We start from the raw sequence: 24,124 nt of genomic DNA, 5'->3' as shown, positions 1-24,124 counted from the left end.
AATTTACCTTATAACTGGAATGGATAATTAGGTCAGCATCGGTTTTTCCAGCAGTAGTATACTTTTGGTTTCGTTGCCGCGAGTCGTAAGCGCCCACATATAATTTGTCTACTTTAGCATCCTGCTGCCTCCATTCAGAATACATGCTCATCTTTTTGAAATGAGGCACATAAAATGGTTGGGTTTTATTTAAAGTACAGTAAACGGGTCTTGTAGAACTCTTCAATCCTAGATAACTGAAATAGTTGCCATTAAAAAGCTGTTGAGCGTATTTCTTTGCCACACGTGGCGTATCAGGGCTGATAAGTATTTGGTTAAAAATTGTAGGGGTAAGCCCATGGTGTTGCTTCAGTGAGGCTGTAGTTGGTTTTAATGCTAAACTGTTTGGTCTCGCAAATTTCTTAGGCTCCCTTGGACTTTCCATAGTGTTTGGTGGGCTAAATTCCTTGATTTTCTCAGGGGTTTTTTGCTGTTCAGAGATTTTAGGTGATGCAATTGGTGATTGTATTCTTGAGTTAGACATAATTAGTTTTGATTCAATATTTTCTGATTTTGATATTCTCTCAACTATAGGCGTTATGGGCTTTTGAATAACTATCGGCTTAGGACTACTGACGTGTTCTGGTATAGGAATTCTTATAACTGGAGATTGCACTGGAGAAGCAACCTCCTTACTGGCACGTGGTACCGCTATTATACTACTTCCATACGGTACGCAGTTTTCCACTGGTCCAGGCATTCCTGGGACATATCGAATGACTTTCCCGTTTACAACCAAGTTCATCGGGTTGTAAATATTAGTGGGGGTGGGTGGATCTGATGTCAGTTTTTGAATTACGCTCTTTTTTATTGGCTGAAATGGACTTCGAGTGTGATTGTCTAATTCCATCGGTTTGCTTGTCATAGCCACACTAATGAGTCTAGGGCTTGTTAAGACAGGTGGGGACATTTCACAACCCTTATCGGAATAAGCTGTATTTTGTGGATACATGCCTGATATTTGTATTCCAGGATGTTTAAGGTTGGGTACACACTGTTTAACTACGTTATGGCTAAAATCTATGGTGTTTGGATATTTTTGGGAAGGACTTTGAAGCTCTTCTTTAATACTGACAATTGATTCTCTTACAGGCAGTCTACTGTTAGTAGTAACTGCAGTTGACAAATAGTTCGCTTCTAATCTTGGTTCATAGTTAAACTGCGGCCGTCCTAAATTATTCATATTTATATTTGGTGATAAAGGTGTGTTTTCATATATCCTAATAATATCCCTGGCCATTTTAGTTTCGTCTTTTGAAGTTTTATTTGTTAAAACGGTACCACCCGATTGTAAACTGGATTTTATAGTCACTCTATTCTCACTTGGTTTGCCGTCAAAGTCAATAAATTCTTGTTGATTAAGGTTATCGTCTTTATTATCAATTCGGTAACTTTTGCTTTCTCCGGAACTATTATGAATTTTTACTTCACCACCAAACATTTTAACTGATGGTTTCTTTTCTTCCTTAAATGGAATAGGTGATAACACAAAGTTAGGTGAAGATTCATTGGGACTAGGCACGGGTAAATTGACGGCATCAAATGAAAAAGATTTGCTCTTATCACTATCGACGAGTCTAGTTTTACCTAAAAATGGCCCTGGCGAGTTCAAAGGAAACATGGCGTTCTGAAACGCTGGTATGCCGTCAAAGGCGTTTTTATTTTTTGTAAGAATTGAAGCCACATTCACCGAACTACTTCTAGCATGCTTCACATCTGGAGGTTTTCCTTTACAGTTTCTCATTTTGTGAAGCTCGAGCTCTGTTACTGTTCTAAAAATCATTTTACAATAGCCGCATTGCATGTCAGAATTTAGATTCTTGAGTAGCAACTCTTTAATTAAACTTTTCTGTATAACCGGTTCTTGTATTTCACTCATACATCTCTTACGATTTTTGTTGGTTAAGTTTAAAGGTTCGTCGCTGCTGCTAGGACTATAAACAATATCTGGCCTGTCAAGTCTTTGCGTCAAGTACTCATTGTTATTGGCATTATCCAAAGCTTCGCTAAATCGTCTTTTCAATAAATTCGGGTCATTAGAATTAACTATGGAATTATTTTTATTTATAAGTTCGTTAATATGATGCGACAGATTTGGTTCTCTATTCCCTCTTTCCTCTTCAAGAGTTAAATTTTCAAACTGTTGAACAGTATGAAATCTGGGCTTATAAGGTTTGTTTCTTGATGGGTCCAAAGGTTCTTCGGTGTTTGAATACGTTTGCGTTTGTGTTGCATTATCTGCATAATTTTGTTTGGAGTCACCTTCTCCCGAATTTTCCTGAGCTTTAACTCCCATTATCCTATTAGCATGTGTCCTAGATCTGCAGTGTTTATAAAGGTTTGATCGGGTTTTAAAACTGAACCCACAACTGTTGCAAGGGTACGGACGTTCGTTTGTATGCGCTCTTATATGTTTTTGTAGTACACTAGGTTTAGAACACACTAAGTTACAGTACTTGCACACATATTTCCCGCTAGAATTCTTCTCTGGAGTAGGCTGAACCTCTTCATTTATCGGTTTACTTACATTATAATCATCTTTTGAGGTACGATCTTCCTTAATAGGTGGAGGAGGGCTGGTTTGATTTTGATTGTAATGGGGATACTCGTTAACACTGGAAGACGGACTATTAACAATTTTGGTCGTTTCACTGACACTACTACTGTTGAGTTGCCTAAAGTTTGTATCAAAATTAAATGCTATACTAATGGCCTCTGGTTGCTGCGATTCTACTGAGTTTGATATGCACGGTTTAAAGTTCCCACTTTCACATGATATGGAAGACTTGGAGTGGTCAGGAGCGCCGACTATCGGCATAAAACTGGCGTGGTGATTATTTGTACTTTCATTTGGCACAGTTGTTGGCTCGGTGTTGCCCCTCGATGTTTTTTCCTCACTCGGTTCCAACTTTCGCGGGGCGACTTCTTTGTTTTCCTTATTTCTGTCATTTTGTTGATGATGCTGCTGCTTTGGTTCTACGCTCAACTGTTTCTTAAACTTCTTATGCAGGTAGTTGTCGATGCTCCTGTCCATTACGAACTATATCCTGAAAATAAAAACCACTGTTACTAAACTACGTCATTTAAAATCAAGCACATACTCGAACTATTATAATGCAGTACACTGTTGTTGATTTTTTCTCCGTTCATTCGACATTAGTATATGAATCACAAACCTCGAGTACACTGATAAAGGCAACGGGTTTGATAAGGAACAATGTAGATAATACAGAGTATAAATAAACTTATGTGCTCCTTTACATCATATTGAAATATATATATGATTTAAATATTTTAGATACCTTCAAAATTACAGAAAATCGTTTTTATCCAAATTACAATAAACTGTAACATATTTAAACGATTTTAACATATATATATCTCCTTTTGTCGTCTTAACATCACTAGATTACCGTTATGTGATATGTTGTTATAGTACGTTAATGCGGTATAATTATTATCTTTCCTAGAAAAGAGGTCAAGGGATTCACGCTACTGATGATGAGTGTATGGCGGTTTATACCCAGAAAAATATTATGCATGTTTTATCAAATCACCACAAATTTTCATTTTTGCAAAATATTTATTTATCTTTCTAAATGATTATAATAAGAAATATGTTTTATCAATCATTCTTTCAAGTGTTTATTTTCCTTTGATTAGAACGGAATCTTTTTAAATGTAGTATTAACGATCTGGTGACGTCACATTCCCATTACAGTGTAGAATTTCCTAACCTTTCACCCAAACACTTTAATATTCCTTTAAGCTTTTTTGTTTAGCTGTATTTTACATTTAAAAATATGCAAATATTCGATAAACTGGTCACAATAATATGTGTGAGCCGTGGTTGTTCAAAACGCTTGGTTTTTAAGGATTCACTGTATTGATTTTTTTAAGAATTCACTGTAAGTGATGAAACCACTCATAAACTTGATATTTCAAGTCATGTGGTGGTTGTTCAGACTAAAAGATAGATATAGAAGAGCTTTCCATTGAATTTTTCCAGGATATTTTTAGTCCTTTGAGCAATTAGAGGTCGTCATTACTTTGAGGAAATTGATCTGTTTCTTTTTGTTAAATGAAGAAACTATTTAACTAAAGGAGTACTACAATCAGTCTCGTCAATTTACCAGAAGGTTGAGTATCCATAAGATTCGAAGTTGTTAAAAAGTAGTTCTTAATTATTTAAAAGTCAGTAATATTTTGGGCAATGAAGATGGGTGTTTTCTGGCACAGTGACATATAATTTCCTTAAAACTACTGTTTGTGACATCTCCAAAAATTCTTCGCCAATCTATTGCCAAGAATAAAGTCTTTCCATATCGCAATTAACCTTTTCTGTTATAATATTTATATAATACTTGTGGGACTTTAGGACTTCTTGAAAACGCCCGCCTCGTTATTTGCAAGCAAACAGCAACTTTTTTCATCCCAAGCAGTTCTTATTTTAATCTTAAATTAAGTTTGGTACCATCAGCCGATTTTCACCATATTTCAATCTGGAACAGTTACAGAATGAATGAATTATTTATTTCATTTAGCTTATGAGAGATGAAGAACAACAGAAAAAATAAAAATTTAATTAGAACCGCCAAAAAGAAATTAAAAGAAGTGTTTAGGATCTAGCCTTTAAGATCACCCAATCTAATCTTTCTAAACTTTTAACTATATCGGAAACTGTCAAACAACTAGTTAACAAAAAGGAAAATTAAGAAAAGAAAGTTTTAGGGTTTGGATTGAGAAGATCAATCAAAAATAAAATTGAGCATACGGAAGAGTCCCTTAATGGATGACGCTTTAAAAACAATACTCACTTTAGAATGGCTTTTCAGCAGCTGATTGCATATAAACCGACTAAATTGCGCTACTGCACATACATACATTTTGTTGTGCAGACGTCAAAATGTGCAGTAATCAAATTTGGCAGTATGGCTTTAAATGCGTGATGTTACCTAGAATGCTGTTCTTTTATCCGCGGATATTACTCAAGATATCTGGTTAACTCTATTCAATAATAATATAAATTTTAATAACTTGAGAGTTATACTATTTTAAGCTAAAATCTGAGATTATTTTTTCAATCATTAATAAGTTTACATGCCCTAATAGTTTGTTATAATTCTTATAGCCACAAAATTTGATAAACTCTCAAAAACTTGATTACATATAATGTATAATGAATATTAGCTTTATGCTAAATATTTGCTTATTATTATGATATCTTTCCATCAACAACACTCAGTTATTTTCGGGGAATTCCGTGAAAAACATGAAGATGATCTAATCAGTTCTCTCAACAGGTGATGTCAGTCCGCCAACCATAACATTCTTGTTTTGACCGGAAATTTCCTAGTTCTTGACGGCGTTTTTCTGGAAAGAGAGTTGGCGTGATGGCGCCTGACTGTCGCACTGGGATCTGAATTATAAGCAGTATTAAAATAAAAAATATAAGCCTAGGTTATATGCTTAAAATCTAACTTCATAATAGATTAATAGAACCCATTTTTAAGAATATTGGGATTCCTTGTTTGAAGATTAAGAGAATATAGTAGTGAGTTTTTTTGAGGGAGAGTTGCATCGTTTGCACAATATACTAAACTTCATTACCAGATTACAATGCTTTAATCATAACTGAAACTTAATTCTGCTGAGAAATGTTTGAGCTTATAATGCAATGTTTTGAATCATCTAGATTACCTAGATAAATAAATACCTATCAATTGAAGTCATAACGAAAATGATACTATTAACTCAACTAATTCCAGCAAGGCATAAATTATTTATGGCAATTAAAATTATCTCTAGATTGATATTGCTTAACTGTTTAGGGTTAGCAACATTTTGAGTAATTGAAAATAATTGAAGTAGATCTACTCTTCGTCACTAAAAATAAAGTATCCCTGTCACCTGGCGCTTAAGATTAGTTTCAGCGTGATTGAAAAAAATTAAAAAGAAATGATAACGGTTCAAGTTACCTAAATGAAACGCCAACTGAGTTAAATAATTGAAGTACCTATATTAATTGAGAACTTTTAGATATAAAAATGCAGATTTTAGGACTATTTCGCTTTTCCCCATAATATTTAAGAACTTTGAAAATAATTGAACATTTCAACATATACTATTTAATTGATACTAATATGACATTCTTGCCTTGATTTGCGAAATTTTGGGGGAATTTAATAATACATGAGGATATTTTGGGACCCGATTAATGAATTTGTTTGTGTCAGTATGATATACTAGTAAGAAATTTAAGTAACTATTATTTCTGGACCTGAAAACTCCTTTAAGTTACAGAAATCAAGAATGAGAGTTGGGGGTTGGAAAAATAGGTGTGTTAAACCAAATTTATTACTAACATAATATGTCAATGAACTAACTTAAATTGCTTAATTTACCTTCTTCGCTAATTATACAATTTCTTTCTTTGGAGGTAGTCAAGATACTGTACATAGAGAACATGTGGCTGTGTGAAAGAAGAGTTCAATTTATGTATTGCTGAATGAAAATAAAACACAAATAATAGATTTACTCTACTTTCAATGTACTGTATATGCCAAATTATCTTATCCATTTAATTTGAAGGAACTTACATTCTTTGTACTGCAAAAAAGGGCAGTAAGGAGAATGGGATGTAGTCTGGTGGTAACTATTTATAATATCTCTTTCTACTAACGAATCAAACAACAGTAACTGTCAACAACTATAGTGCTGGTTATCCCATCTATGCCTGAATGAGCTCTTGAAAAATACTTGTTTACCTTTTCCTATTCTGCTAAAAGCAACATTATTTCCAAATTACACAAACATATCTTATTGTTTTGTCAAATAACCATGATCTGTTAAGAAGCCGCTAATAAAATACAATTCCACCTTCATTATTATAAAAGGTTTTATGTAGACCGAATGAAAAGTCTCACCCTCCCCAAGGCTATCAGCACAGTTTGTTCACATACCGGTAGGGACAATGTTATCTTTCTCTTCGTACAACATGATGCTAGTGGTGAATAAATATATTCGATACAAATATAGACTGCAGAAGGCTACAAGGGACCTATTTTTATTCGCTTCCGAAATGTCATCATCTCCAGAAGTAGTACTGTGTTCTGTCATGCGAAAACGTCCGTCAAGACTTATTTACCTAAAAAAATTAGAAAACTATAAGATGTTTAAATCAAAACAATTGAATATCTTCGGTATCACAAAAACTGGTGTGGTTTCCCAAGAAAAAGAAGAAGAGCTCTTTAATATTCGAGCAGGCAGGTTAAGATCCTATTGTCAAGGCTCGAGGGGGTACCCCACTATGCCATCACGCTGCCGATAGCACCTACCATCGGCGCTGGCGGTTCGGAGAACCCATCGGCGCGGTACCTGGTGATTCCGAGAATACCTGACCGAGCGAGTCCGTTACCTAGAAAAACAGATGTGTGTTGGGTACGTAAGACCCCGAGATCCGATGGGAGACCACAATAATTCTACAACCGAACGTTGTCGTTAGGGCATATTAATTCCATATTACCACTGATGTCCGATTATTTGTTTCTTTACATTCGTTCATGATTGTAATAAAAACGCACTTCAATAATAATATAAATTTATATGATATCATCAGGAAGTACATTTTTAATAAATGGATCTTATGTAAAATATATTTATTAGGACAAGAACTTTTATAATTTTGAAAACGACAGGTGTAACGGTGTGATATCTTTGCAGGTGGATATGCGAAAACAAGTCTGCAATTCGAGCTAATTGGGTTAAAGCCGAAAATAAAGAGATCTGATGAATATCATCATCTCTTATTTTTTTAAGAATTACAATTGGGTAGGGATGCAGGAAGGGAACATTCGTGTTATTTCATAATTAGTTCTTTTAAATGATTTTAAGATTTGGGAAATGCCACTGATACCTTACATATACTTGTATTATTATGCTTAAAAATTTAACAAGAAATGTTAATCTTTTTTTTGGATAAGGAATGATTTGGCTGGAAACAATTATGGAAACTATTTATAATCTTGAACTCAGATTATAAATATTATTAACTACGGTAACGACCACAATAGAAAAATATGAGTGAAAGCCTCGAAGACCCTCGTAAAACTACTTCTCGGATTCATAAAACTATTTTGGGAGAATTAAAACTTGATCCCACAAAAACTTTCAGACAAATTAGAAAAGTAATGTCAGAGTAATATGATAATTATGCTCGTATTAATGTGTTAGGTAGAACCGTAAGAAACTGTCAAAGTTCATGGAACAAAAATTCATGATGTATTTTGTTACAAGAGACAAAGAAAAAGTAAGCCTCAAGTATAAGTCTGAAACATATAATAAAACTAATAATACACGTGTTTTGCCGCTAACGGCATCATCGGACCTCCACATTTTATATTTTAATTTAAGAATATAACTTTTACAATTAACAATTTTTTTACATTATTTACTGAAAATGGAATCTTTGGTAAGATGTCATTAATAGTTTCCCCTAATTCTTAAACAAAAAAAATCTTTTAGTATAATCAGAGTAAATAATTCATAATTATTTTCCTCCTAGTCACTACCACTTTGAGTTTCACTTCGTTTTATTCCCTCCCGTACATGTTGTTATTGAAGAGGCAAGTTAATAAGTCCAACAGCATTAATTTTAATTTTATTTTTTTTACATCTAACATGCACTATATTTAAACATATGTATAAAGTATTATATATTTAAATATATTGCACGTTACATTTTCCCAATTACGTGGAAAGTAATTAGTAAAATACTTTCCACATAATTTTTTTACCTTTTTCACATGTTACTTTACCTTGCATAATTGGACTCAAAAATAACCTTAAATATGACAAGATCTGAAAGGTTCATGTGGAATTCTATCAGATTTTATGGAATTTTAAAATTCTGCTAAAGAAATATTAAAGAATTCAGAGGTAATAATGAAGATTCATAAGTTATCTGTCAACATTTTTCACCAATTTGTCTACATAGTCAAGAACTGTCTCTATATGACTTTCATTCACTTATATTTTTATATCTCTAGTTTCTATGGATTACATAATCACAGTTACGAAACAATCTCTCAAGTTCAATCAAGGAATATTAATCAGCGCGATAATCAAATTTACAGCCGAACATTACTGAAGTTACATTTCTCACTTTCGTTATGTCTCATGACTTGTCATTCTTATTTGCACTAATATATAACTCTTACATGCTCATGGCTCATGATGATGTACATACATCTTTTGCACATCGTTATTGATTATTTTCGGGTTTTAGTGTTTTTTTATTAAATTTATCCACATTATACGAGACGCTAATATGGAAATTTAATTAACTATACACGAACGACAAGATCAAACCTATTAAGACTTTTTTAATTGTTAGACTCTTCTCTAAAAAAAAAAATAAAAGTTGTAAAAAATAAATATTGAAACACACTTGCAGGAGACTATAATCTTAAAGCTACAAGAGAATCAGATGGCAATCAGCTGGTCAAAAAAAACAAAGTTAGAATAGCATTTTTGGATAGCATGAGAGCTTGGAAAAGCAATTGCAGCAAGAGATTTGAAACCTGATTAGTAAAATTAATAACTATAGCAACATTAACTATTTTGCCAACTGTCTACTATAAGTTATTCATATAACAGCCCAAAAAATCCGGTAACTAATTTATTGAATGGAATTTGCGTCAAAGGAAACTGTTTTTCGCGTATTATTTATTTTTATAACCAAAGGCGAACCTCCGATCAACCGTGATAGATGCATATACGCGATTCTATTTTAGTACTAAACACATCATCTAGACATTTAAACAAAACTTATTAATTCAAATAATTATGTAACAGTCAAGGAGTGCATCTGTTATGCGTTAAATGTTTTTTTATCACCCATGATGACTTCAGCAACTAAATTTTAATTCATTTTATGTATAAAATATCACGACTACTGAGAATCTATAAGGTTACCAAGAAAAATTGGTTAAATAAACGCTAGTTTATTTAACTGTGTACTGTGTACTGTGTGCTGTGTACTGTGTGAACTGTGTACTAAACACATCATCTAGACATTTAAACAAAACTTATTAATTCAAATAATTATGTAACAGTCAAGGAGTGCATCTGTTATGCGTTAAATGTTTTTTTATCACCCATGATGACTTCAGCAACTAAATTTTAATTCATTTTATGTATAAAATATCACGACTACTGAGAATCTATAAGGTTACCAAGAAAAATTGGTTAAATAAACGCTAGTTAACATTTCTCAGAATTTGTTGGTTCGACGGTATCGAGATTAAATTATCGGTTTGTTTTTCGGTAAATGAAATTAATTCTGCCTGAATGAGCAGGTTAAAAATACACTCTGTTTTTCAAGTAGTACGTTTCCAGGCAAAAATAGATTTGTTTTGTATAAAAAAATGAGTCAAACTACCTTAATTATACACTGTTTACATCAACAACGAGAATTCCCCTTTAACCGTATTGGGTTGGGTACCATTCCGTTTAAATTTCCATAAAGGTGATTATACAACTGCTGAATTGTTGTCCCACCGCTGTCAGTTCGTGCTGTACTCGGAATTTCATGTCGATTCAAGGACCTTTTGAGTCATAATTTTATTAAAGTCTGCTACCTACTACCGGTTACTGCGGGCAGTGAAGGTCGTTTCGGAAGCGAACAATTTATATTTTAATTGAAATGTTGGCTAATAGTAAGTACAGGGTGGCTCCAACCTGGTTGGAACCGTACAAGAGATACAGGGTCAGTTATTTCCGACATGTCTTCATATTGTTCTCAATACAACACGTTAATCAATCACTCCAACCAGTGCAGAGTTTTTTTCCCGAAAATTGGACTTTATTCATTAGCAACAAGCTTGACACATGCACCTCTTAACTCCTCCAACAATCCAACATAATAGCTTTAACCTAGGCAACTGGTTCATATTTACAATTCGTTCAGTTTTCCCATCGATTTGTGTCGTGGTGCATAGTCTTGGTGGAACAGCACTTGAAGAATGAATAAGTTAGAAATTGAATTTATTCAGATAATAATGGCAGAAATCCAGAAAATATTGCTGCCATAACAGTAGGTGTAGCAAATAATGGAAATGTGTCAGTAAATTGTCGTTATCAAGAACTTGGCCCCACACTCACAAAGTAAGAGGAAATTAATTTAGATATTTGTTAAAAAATGGTGCCACATCCCATAAAATGATGAAACCATTGACTTATTTAAATAAGAGTTCATTAAATCTTGATACTTTTGGAGTAGTTTTGGAGTTTGTGCTGTTGCATACATTATAAAGTTGCATTTAATTCTATAAAAATTAAACCAAAATTAGTATAAAGCCAAATTTTTGATGAAAAATTAGGACTTTTTTAAAATCACTTGGAATAACATACAATTCGTTGATGTGAAGAAGTAGGCAGTAAGTGGTCCAAGACCCGTTAATTTTTTATTTATTCAGGGAACGGTACTTATTACGTATGTACCTCTTTGGTTTACAATCTTTGCTTATGATTGTATAATAACTTTAATCTTTTAAAAGCCAGACTTGACAGAAGATCAAAAGAAGAGCGGAAATAAATAGTAATTAAAGTGATGGTTTTGGCAACAATTAAGTGTAACTGGCATCTTTATGTTAAGGAGTTAGGGGTTACGGTGTGAGGTCTTCTAGTATCTGTGTGTGCATGAGAAGAGAGGATCTCAGGAATACCACAAGGTTCCCACTACGGCCCTACTAGTTTTCATGCTTGAAATATGCATATTGGGTGGTAACTAGTAATGTAACAAAAGAAAGAGAATACTCTCGGCTAGAAAATGCTCGCCGAAAGTTTTCTAAGCTCCAGATAATTTTTCTATTCTATTAAATCGCATTTAAAGAAACCGAAATAAACATAAATATTAGAGAAGAAAAGGATATATCGGATAAATAATTATAATTTAAAAAATACAATTTCTTTGTAGGAGGATATGTATACTGTTTTTGCCAATTCACCTAGTATGTTTCTCATATTGCTTTTTCGCTTTGGCCGGTGGGAGAATCCCGCAATTTTTAAACAAAATTCCCGAATTCAGTCAACATCGAATTTCGGTGTAGCCGGGGAGTCACTAGTTTATTTAAAGTCTTAGTATTAATTGTTTTTGTGCTATATTTGGGAAAAACACGGAAATTTACGTAGTTATAACCCATGCAAATATTTCAAAGATTAACTCGTGATGTATCGAAGTGAAGCAAAATTTGCTCCAAAACATACAAAAATTGTTAGACTAATCCATGACTGAGCATGAAAAACATAATCCTACAACTTCTCATCAGGACATTGAACCAAGATGAGCTAATGGTAGATTCTGAATCTGAGGACAAGAACTCATTTTTTAAATTAGATCACCACATCAATTATTTGCTGTTAAGGAGAAAATTCCATTTTTATGTTGTTTAATCAAAAAAAAAATATGTTTTTGTATTTTCTATGCCTCATCTCATATTTAAATCTATTCCTAATTTATTTTCAAAAAATTCTCCATGTCGAGAATATTTTTCGATTTTTCATTCTCGAGAATTTTGAATAACTAATGGTTTCCAATGTCACATCAATTTCATTTTCCTGCTTATCTTTACATTTCTTTTTCTCTCAGAGAAGAATCTTTCATATCTGGTCTTCTAGACTAGATTTTATAAACAAATGGATTTCCTTGAGGCAGATCCACCACTTTCAAAATCTTGTCCTCTGAAAAACATTCATTGGTCATAGCAGGCAAAGGGAATGCAGGTTGACTCTGGGAACTTTCTAGCTTTATTGCTTGGCGACTTTATGATTTGGAGTGTAATTTATTACTATTTAGGTTTGTTGCGTTTCTAATACTATATTTTTTCTCATTAGTAGTATGTGCCCCAAATTAGAAACTGCAAAGTCCTCACTCCTTATGCTTGCGAACGACATGAAGGTGTTTGGATCTGTGGCTTCTGATAGGAATGATTCAGTCTTGCAGTAATGCAGAATTTAGTATCAACTGTTATAAAATGATCGCACGTTATGCGATTATGTTATAAAATGAACGCATCAATTGTTATAAAATGATCATTAGTAGGTAAAGTTCAATATTTCACTATATGTTGATTAATGGTTTTCCCTTTATGTAACAAAAGTATCATTTGATTTAGGGTGTTAAACTTCAATGCTCAGGTTCAGAATATTGCATTGCTCAGGTTCAGAATATTGCTGGTATGGTTACAGTATGATAGATACAGTATGGATCTGTTGTGCAGCCATGAAGAATATTAGTAAGTGTGGTGGCTTATCACTGTAAATCTGTAAGAAAGAAGTTCTTTGAATTTGCTATCATTTGGGATAATATCAAATCATTAGAAGTCATTGGTAACAGTAACATTAAATATGTTACTATACTCAAAGGGGTATAGACATACAGAACTTATTATTTTACCTTTCCATTTAACCAAAACATAAATGCTCCATTACCTGAAATGCTAATGTTTTAAATTTAATTCATGATTATCCTGTAAATGATAATTTTAATAATGAGTGTGTGTTAAAATCGAAAAAAATTTGAATCTGAAAGTGTGACTAGTATTTTTAGAAATCATTAAATAATTTAAATTATTATAAATAATAAACTAAAGCGAAGTTGACGAATGTTGCATTGATACAAAACAGAGGTGGTGTTCAAATCTATTTAAAGCGGATGATCGTTAGAAATGCTTTTCCAAAATCCCCAGAATGTTTACAAAAAAAAATCCCAGAGCCAAAAATAAACGGCGAAAACCTCAGATTTAGATAGTTCCAGGATTTCCCGGCGTCGTTCCATAGCGCGAATATTTTCGCGAAAAATAGACGCTGGTTCACATAAATCGATGGATGCGTTTCGAAAATATTCGCGGCGTTTGTTGGCAACAGGCCTCGTTAGTAAACGTCATTACGGAGAAGTTGTTCATAACATGTGGAGGTTGAAGGAATCTGCGCGGCTCGAGGGGAATAACGATGGCGGAGCGGGGCACGGGGAGGGACCCAGTGTTGCTCGGACCGAGACAGACAGCGTATGACGCCAAAGTGATAGTCTCATTGGCGCCAGTAAGAGCACGTTGCCAAGTTTAACGGAATTCAGGGAGTTTTTAGAAAATTATATTATTGCGTGGTTCGTTGATGCTGTCATTGAATCTATTACTAATGCTAAGAACATTTTTAAGATTTTAATAGAAAGTTGATGGAAGATGTTATGGTTTGTCTAGATCATTTCGTTAATATTTGCGCTTTGAAGTACGTACATAATTTACTTTTAAAAGGGAAACTCAAAATTAAAGAAAAATACTCAAAAATAAAAAAAACACATAAGATAAGTTCAGTCATCTGCAAACTACTCTGTCAATACAAGGCATATAAAGCCACACTTTTAAGGTTTCTATCCAACTTCTTAAAAAAAAAAGAATGTCTCTGCACTTCCTTAACATCTGGATATGGTTTAAAAACTCAATGCTCAAATAGTTAATTATACCGGATGTCCTAAAAATATACCGACACACCTCAAGGGGTGGTAGGCGACATCAAAACATGTATTTTCTGTCCAGTAAACATATGTCCGTAAATGAGCCGTTAGCGGTTTAGAGCAAAAAAACCGTTTTTGTACTATTATTTTGCGCATGAACTTAATCGCTTTTTACAGCGCAGAAAACATAGATACATAGCAGAGATATCCAAATCGTAGGCAACCTCATCGTACAACCTTTTCTTCTATCCATCATCGCTTGGAGAGACTGCACAACACTAAGAGCTCCACCAGGATGGTCGCCCAAGAACAGCTAGTGCAGTTTAGGCTGAAGAAGAAGTATTATGAAGTATATGAAGTGTGGAAGAGAACCAATCTACAAGTGTTCGTGCAATTGCAAACCAGATAGGATCATCTAAGAACTGGGTACTTCCAGGCACAACTTTTGTACCCTTTTCATTTACAACGCATACAAGCTTTAAATCCTGAAGATTATCCACACCGGTTGGCTTTTGGTCAATGGTTTTTGAATTGTAACGAGTCTAATTTTGAAAAAATATTATTTTCAGATGAGGCATGTTTTACGCGCAATGGTTACTTCAATACCAGAAACAGCCATATTTCGCATGATGGCGTTTCTACTTACTTTGCCTCGATTGCGAAACATCGCTATAAACCTTACAAAAACATGTGGTTTCAACATGACGGGGCACCTCCACATTTTGGTGCAAACGTGCGCCGGTATTTAGATCAGCGATTTCCCCAAGGATGGATTGGAAAAGGAGGTCCCGTTGCCTGGCAAGAATAATGGTCTGCTGTACCCATGTAAAAGAACTAACGATTTCCGGCATTTTTTGGTGAAATTAAGTCTTTTCGACAACTGGCTGATTAATTATAAATGATATAAACACCACTCTTTTTTATGAATTTCATGTAAAAGACTCTCACTCTCCAAAAATGCTTTCCGCGTCCTACTTTTTATTGGAGACGTCATATTTCATGTTTTTTTTTAACGTCTCAAAAAAACCTACTTAAGTGCGGCCATTTATATATATTATTAACCTTAAATAAGTTATTGAAGTAAATATAAGTACTAAATAAGTATTCAACAACACGAAAAAAAACTGGTTTTTGAAACAATGGCAATTTTTAAGCCATTAAAAAATAATAAGTTTTTAGAATTGAAAAAAGAAAAAATAAAAATATGAGGCAGAAGACTAGATTTGAATCCTGGCGCTGATGATTGCAAATTGCGTAGGTTTGACATGCATTCAGCGCTTATATAATCTAAGAGAGGGGACGCGTAACAAAGGAAAATCCAGTGACGAAACTTCACCAGTAACTGACCATCGTGGAAATGTTACATTTTGAACTGTAATTAGTATAATCAGCTAATTGATCAATAATGTTTTTTAAAAAGGAAAACAATATTCCTAAGAATACATTAAAATTATGTTATTTGTCAGGAGGTCCTTTAAATGTTTATTGAATTCAATATTACACACTTATATCCAACAATGATAGTCACCAACAAAGGAAAACTTAATGTTTTTCTCTTGAAGGGCTTAAGCTCTTTTTAGAATATATTATATTTTCTAATATTTATATTCTTTCTTAATATCCTTTTCTTTGGATTTCTGGTTGCCTTGACCTGAAGAAGCCAATAAGCTGAAACATGTAGCAACAAGTACAACCTTTATTTTTTTCTACTTCCCAACTTAATATTCTGACTAACCTATCCTTTAAACTCAACTAACATAAAAAAAATGAAGACATTTGTAGAAATAGCTATTATTGGACTAATGAAAAGGACCATTTTTATCAAAACAATTTAATAATAATGACTTTTTCATTTACATTTTGGTAAGATTTAATTTGGTAAGTAAGATTTTTAATATATATCTAAACAAAAGGATCCCTTCAACCAACATTTGAAGTTTTATCTTTTGTATTTTAAAGTTAATGAATGGCCCAGTTTGTGATGAAAAATCTATAAAAATTTTTAATGTACACTATTCTCCATAAGGAATGTCGCCATTGCAACAGTAGAATTACTCAATTTTATTTCAGTAATTCAGTACTTAGTTTTTATTGAAAATATACACATAATACTAATTCATATTTTCATTCCAATATCCTGATAAACTGAAAATAACAATTATTTGTCTTATCAGTTGTTTAATGCATAATACAAAAATAACTGTTTGTAAAAGAACATAAATACTTTTATTCAACAATTTATTTATAAACATACTTCCATCCAACCAATCAACTAATACCAGTGTTGTTACCCAATGTTATTCTGTAGCACATGAATTCATTAACTTCACTTATCTTGGCGTCTTGCATGTTACATGATACATATTTTAATTTACCTTCAGTGCAGATTTTGCATATTACGTAACTGTTAACATTTCTATCACTTTTAACAGAATGTACATTATGCAGATATTTTAACATTAAATATTCTTATTTTACAATATTTTTATATTTTATGTATTAAAGCAACACATGACAAATAAATTTATAAAAATTCAATCTCTAAAATTTCATGTGATCCTATTAAAAAAGCATCTGCATTGTTCTGTTACTTTAAAAGAAATTTTCACTATTAGACCATAGAACCCATATCCTGAGTAGACAAAGCATTCAGGAAAAAAAATTATAAGGTCATTTATCATCTGTTTCATCTAAATATAAGCCAATTTATTTCCCTAGTTGATCATTCATTCCTATAAAACAGATTAAAACATATGTCAAAGAATAATTACTTATTAGTAACAAAATTATAGTTATATGTTTTCTCTCTTGTATATTTTTCAAATATACTTGATTTGTTATTTTTACATTCTTTTTGAAGATCTCTCTTTGTAAATGCCTCTATAACCATTTGATCTGCGATTACAGCTACTTTTTCTCACTATTCATCAATTTCTGTTAAGAATTTGTAATTATTTTTATTTTTCTTTCATAATTTTCATAATCACACCATTCCAGACTGCTCAGATACAGTCTGGACTGGAATGGCGGAGGCTTTTTAATTGGTTAGTATTTAGTATGTGTACTAGAACAGATCAATTTTTTAAAATATATTGAATTCTATACATTTCCTGAACAGAACAGAGAATTATATGTTAACCTAAAATCATTGGAATGAAGCCAAGTAAATAGTCAAATCAGCCAATTCTTTTCCGAATGTATGTTAAATGAGCGGTTAATTGCTAGAAAAAAACAAAAACTTTGATGTGTTATTTTTTTTTTTGAAAAACTTTTCAATTAATTTATAAATCGATCATATAAAGTCCAGTGCAAAGATATATTAGAATGGTCACCCGTCAAAACACCAGCATTTTACTTCTCAAACAATGTAAATAGAAGGTGGATGATATTGTTTGGCAGGTGAAATGCTGGTGTTTTGACAGGTGACCATTCTAATATATCGTTGCACTGGACTTTACCAATGATAGAATGAGATCTGTACAATCTCATAGTAATAACTATATATCATTTGTCCATAAAGGTAGCTTTTATGAACTAGAAGAAAAATCTAAGATATTTCCAATATTACATCACCATTTCAAAACTTATCACATAGATTAAGTCTCCTCTGATATAAAAGTATTTCAAAATAGATCTCTTGTTCATATATTAGAAGTTTATTTTCCCTAGGAGAATACAGTTATTTAATATATGAAATATGTATAATGTAGTTATAATTCATTTTACTTCTCACTATTGAGTCATCTATGTCAGGTTAGATTAGTGAGAGGATTGAGACTCTATGGTATATCCTAACTTACACCAATTAGATGTCCTCACTAGATACAAGCTTCTTCATGAGTTCTTCTTAGGAGTTTAATCACTGGGGAAAGTATTTAGATGACAGCAACAGATGACAAGTTATACCAGGTATAAAAAAAAGGCATACTTTCAAAGTCAAGGATTGAGAATAACCTCATTGGTCCAGAATCATCATATGTCATTGCCTATAGCACAATAAAGTTCACAACCATTATTTATCATATAATTTCGTTATGGTATGTACATTCATGTATTGTCCAGTGTTATTTCATCTTTATAAGTAAACTTTATTTAATGCTTCACAGGAGCCAGATTTCCATCATTCTTAAGAGGTCATTGTTAAAATGTCTTCATGGGCCTATCTACTGAATTTATAATAGGTAAATTGGGATTTCCTTGGGTTCTGTTTTGATTCCAGTTTTTTCTAATCTTGCTTTAAATGAATGATTTTGCAAATCCTCGATTTTACTTATGACAGCATTTTTGCATATAATTCCAACATATGTAACCCAATATGGACCTAATCTTACCCAGATCTTATCATATATAGCATGATTTTCATATCATAAAATATTCACATACAAATTTATATTAAGACTAAAATATATACTTATGTAGTAGTATTAAGTCCTGATTGTTACAAGTCATTTTATTTGTATTCTTATATTTCATGTTCTTTTTCTTCTACATGTTCTATAATTAACTTCTCGCCTTGACAATAAAACAAAATTGTTTTTCTTGGGAGAATAAGTATTTGTTTTTCCATGAATGCTCACAAATAAATTTTGTGAAGAAACCTCATTTCCTACCTTACATTTAAAAGCCATATAGAATATTTTAAAATAATTAGTTTAGCTTGAAGAAAACTAGTAATGCCAAAAAAAAAGTAAAAAAATTATCATTAAATCAAATCATCATTTTTGCTGTGCTCTTGGAACCTACATAATGCTATATGAGAAAATAAATACATTCAAATTTCCCACCAAACAAGCAAATGCTAGTTTTCACAGAAATGATTCAAAGCCTTTTCAAATCACAAGTTTTATGTGACTTTATAGCAACCATTATTTCAATAAATTGATGTTTCTAAATTAATTTAACTCAATATAACTATAACTTAATATTTGGTACAACTTTTCTACATTTTCAAAAATTCCTGGTAGTTAATTATTTTGAAAATAGTAATAACATTCCTGAAAAAGTTGATCACATGACTGGTAATTAAAGCTAAATTTTTTCTACAAGTATGGTAAAACCATTTTTTAAACATGTAGGTTTTTCAGTAATTATTGATGCAATATTGGACTATTTTTAAAAACTGGTTTAGAAATTATTCTTGTATTGCTAGTCAGGTGATAATGAATAAGTCAACTAATAAATGAATAAGAGGACAAAATTAACTAGTACTGATTTTGACCTCTTGTTAACCTTTGAAAGAGTTCACCACTGAGGTGATAGAACAGTCTCTTGTCTTTTAAAACTTTCTAAACTTTCTAAAACGTTTCAAATATCCTAACTCTGTCATTACTAGCCTTCTTTGATTTTTCTTCCAGTATAGGGAAATATTAACTCTGAGCAAATTAGTTGCTATGTCTAAACCAGTCCAGAATCCACTAACCGAATTCTAGCATCATATGATCAGAGGCAAGTTGCTCCTTGATTACAGCAAGACCTTTGATACTGTTCATTATGAGCTTATATCCTTTTGTGTTTATGATGGTGCATTAAATTTTATCCTAAAAATTTGAAAAAATAAGCTTTAAAAATTAACTTGAACTTAAGAACATATGAAGTAGGTGTAATGTTCAATTTTCTTGACCTTTAATTATTTTCTCTTTGCTGCTGCTAATTTTTCCAACTGTCTTCACTATTAATCAAATATATCAATATTTTGATGATTTCTAGCAACATCACAATTTTGTCAGTTAAATCACATAGCAGAAGCACATATTAACCAGAACTTTGTCTTGTTGCAACTAGATTCATGAGTTAGTCTTCTCACTGCTTGTACTTAATTTTATATTTAGATGCAACTTATTTTTGGAAAATTTTACTGGGCTTTCTAATTCTCTAAACTTGCAGGTTTAAGCCATTGACACATACTGTATATATATAAAATAATTCTTAGTAATTAAAGGTTTCAGTAAACTAAATATAGCTTTTACATCCCTATATCATATAATTATTTTTATTTTGTTGTAATGGCAGATTGTTTTGCCTTAGTTTTTTGCCTTCTAGGGCACATTAAAATTAGCTTTAACTCTAAATTATACCTAAGCCTTGGTTCAGAATGATCCTGTTTTCAGCAAACCATTGGTCCACTAATGTAAGGTCAGTATAGTAGATAATGTTGAGCTATCACCAAATCTACTTTGCAATGGGATCAATATTTTAAAGATCATTGATGTAAATAAAAAAAATACACTTGGACCAAGATACATCCTTATGGTACATCAATATTTATTACACTTTCCACTGACGACACACTTGCAACCCCTACAACATATTTCTGGTCACAAAATTATGACTACCCAAATCCCACACTGCAACAGTGCTAATACACTATACAGAATGATTAGAGAAATTAGTTTTTGTAAAAATTTGTTAATGCTATCTGTTACAAGAAATAAAATATATGACAGTAAACTGGATGAAACTTGTTTGAATTGTCTAAGTTTTCTTAGTATTTTAAGATTTATTTTGTGATTTGACTTTCCATATCTTATTTAATTTGATTGGCATCTAAATTGGAATTTGAAAAATAACTTATATTTTAAATAAATTATGTGGAGATTGCTACCTGAGAACATTTGTCTCACAACAAGCAAACTTTGAAGCAATTCTTAAATTTGGTATCAGGTTTTGGGACAATGCAGTTGGTGTTGACAAAGTATTTTTGGTTCAAAAAAGGGCTTTACATGTAGGTTTATAGGCTGTAGACCACAGGATCCATGATAGGGCATCTTCTGCATTGTTTGCTTACCTTGCAGGGATTGCAAGTATTTAATATTTATGCAAAGGAATACAGTTGTTGTTGAGACCTTATTTTCCAAACCATAGCCCTAACATAGCAGGCTGAATGGAGCCCCTCATGGTCTAATATCTAAGTGCTTCCTAGTTCACTAACCAGAATTCCAGATTTGAAATGTTCTAGGAGGGCTCTTTTTCAGTATGTTATGAGTGTTCTTTTACTGTAGCTGATATTTTGTGATCTCTCAGCTCATTTCAAACTCAAGATTTTATTTTTTTAAGTATTGTTTAATTTTTAAGTTTTAATCCTGTCAGGTCCTTTAGGTCTTGTACAATGCTGGAATCTATGTATTTTGTGATTTTCATGACACCATTTATTTAAATACACTCTTGATGTGTTTTTTATGAATAAAGAGATTTATTATAAATTATAATTAAGATATATTGCTTGATTTAAATCTGAAAGAAATGGATAGTTGAAGTATTGAAGAATATGGATGTCTAGAATAACTAAAATTCTTGAATGAATGTCCAGATAAGAAGTAAACAAGAATAATGAAATATATTTTGTAATATAATAAGTTTCCTTATTTTTGTGCATTAGCGGATAACCAGATAAAAATAATTTACGATAAAGCAAAATCTGACTTCTATAACCCCACCACTTTTTTTTCGATTATCACAATTTAATCATAAATATGTTACTGATAACGTTTGATGATCAGTTCAGAGTTAACAAAGCAGTGAAAAATAGAAAGTGATAACAAGCAACATAAATGAGTGAACCTGAACGGCTGCAAGGCCGGGTTATTATGAGGGGACGACGGCGGGCAGAGGGAATTACCAGATACCAATAAAACCGTAGAGCATTCAGGGAATCCCTCATGACATAAACAAAAATGAGCTGGCAACCCCGGAACTGGTACATTACCAGGCGAAATAGCTTTCAAGGCCCGTTTTCCTGGAACCCGCCTTGTTATTTAGTCATTATTGTATTATTCCGTGATTTTACTATAAGTTGTCAACAATACAATTATTATTTAATTAATACCTACCTTATCTATTGGAAGCGACACTCGCCCACATACACAGTCTAACTGAACCTACTGTTTACATTATGTAAATACATTTGGCACTTTGAAATATTCGGCGACGACACTATAATAATAAATGTATAATAATGCACTTAATTAATTTCAGAAAATAAACAACGAGTCATGCGTTTTGGCACTTCAAGGGTATGTCTAGAGTATCGGTTTACGCGGATAGTGCAGTGCCCCGTCCGCACTAATCGAACCCTATTATTTTCTTTTTTACGAAAGTACGTGAAATTAATCTCGAGATACTGCGTGTACAGGAACACACTTAAAAATGATATGGAGGGTCACACGGCGCCATGTTTACTACTCGATACGTGCCGTCTCTGTCCCGCAAACGCGGACGAACCAGCCGTTTGTCACTCTCTCGGTCGCGGGCGACTCCAATCCGGCATTAATTGTTTCTTTCTCGACTGGTGCGACGTTGCCGCTTCTTTATCCTTTAATTTATTCATGAATTAAAATTTAAAACTTTGTGACGGAAAATAAAAATCCTAAAAGCATCAATTTTATATCAATTGATTTATTTCTTAAAACTTACATCCTCTAAAAATATATGCTGTCTTAGTAATAAACTAAAAAACAATTACAAAAATAAACAATAAGACATAGGTACAAGACGTAGAATAATATTATATGGATTAACGAGGAAAATAACAAATGTTTAATAAAATTTTAATAAAACCGAAATTAATAGTCGTAAAGCGAAGATTTTTAAAATATACATTGCTTTCATTTCAAAACAAACCACCCTTAATAAGTTCTTAAAAAAAGCACGTCAATCTAGATATACAGGATGACGTTTAATTTTATATTTGACAAAATTCTGTTAAACACCTCCAGCTAACTTCACTTTGATACGTCAATTGGGGATCCCGATCTTGTGACACATCATTATGATAAGCATCATTAAGATGTCTATTCAAAAGTGTTAAAAAAAATAAATCGGTTGACGTACCAGCGAATAGTCCTATGGTTGGAACCTTTGGTGTGACACTCATATTATGAGATAGTTTTACCATGAACCAAAATTTTCCAACCAATCTTTATTTTTACTCTCGACACGTGTTTCACTAACGATGTTAGTATCTTTGGGAGAAGATTAAGAACAGTGAACTAAAACTACTTACAAATGGCCTTATATGCTAATATATATATATATATATAATAATGATGTAACTAATAGGGCGGAAAATGCAATGAAGCATGGCGGAACAAATCTTAAACACTAATTAAACTATATAATTGACTATAAGGGATTGGACCTTAAGCCTATCCCTGTTAAGAATGTTTTTTTGATTTTTGAATATTGCTAAACTTTCGCATGCATCTAATTTCCTATTGTTCTTAACTGCTTTTAAGTACTGCTTTTTATGTTGTCTATCCCTACAAAGTGACCCGTATTTAAAACATGTTCAGCCATGCTTGAATTTTCAACTCTTTCATATTTCACATGAGCTACATATTCTTTAAATCTGACATTAATTGATTGCAATTAATCTCATAGATCTCAGACTTTCCATTGGTCTTTATTTTAACTTTTGGGTTTCCTTAAATATTTCGTAACTTGGCCAAACTTTGATAGACCATTCTTAAGGTGCCCTTACAATTAAAATTGCTCAATTTTAGGCAATATTGGTCAATTTTACTTTCGGAAATAGAAAGCAATTTCAGCAATGGCAACAAGTTTCAATTTTTAAAAATG

At 32.4% G+C, this 24,124-nt stretch overlaps 1 protein-coding gene across 1 annotated transcript in view; it reads right to left on the bottom strand.

Annotated features, from left to right (window-relative positions):
- Nucleotides 1–22,780, bottom strand: part of LOC126734781 (uncharacterized) — a 38,706-nt gene extending 15,926 nt beyond the window's left edge. The window contains exons 1-2 of the mRNA XM_050438504.1: nt 22,378–22,780; nt 8–3,086 (exon numbers count right to left, since the gene is read on the bottom strand). Coding sequence (XP_050294461.1) covers nt 8–3,073 — 3,066 coding nt within the window. The 5' untranslated portion in view covers nt 3,074–3,086; nt 22,378–22,780. The remainder of the gene's footprint in view (nt 1–7; nt 3,087–22,377) is intronic.
- Between the last annotated feature and the right edge of the window lie 1,344 nt (nt 22,781–24,124).

Source organism: Anthonomus grandis, chromosome 4, assembly GCF_022605725.1.
Source record: "Anthonomus grandis grandis chromosome 4, icAntGran1.3, whole genome shotgun sequence".
Lineage (NCBI taxonomy): Eukaryota > Metazoa > Arthropoda > Insecta > Coleoptera > Curculionidae > Anthonomus > Anthonomus grandis.
The sequence above is the reverse complement of the archived record's forward strand: the minus strand, read 5'-3'. Positions and strand labels throughout refer to the sequence as shown.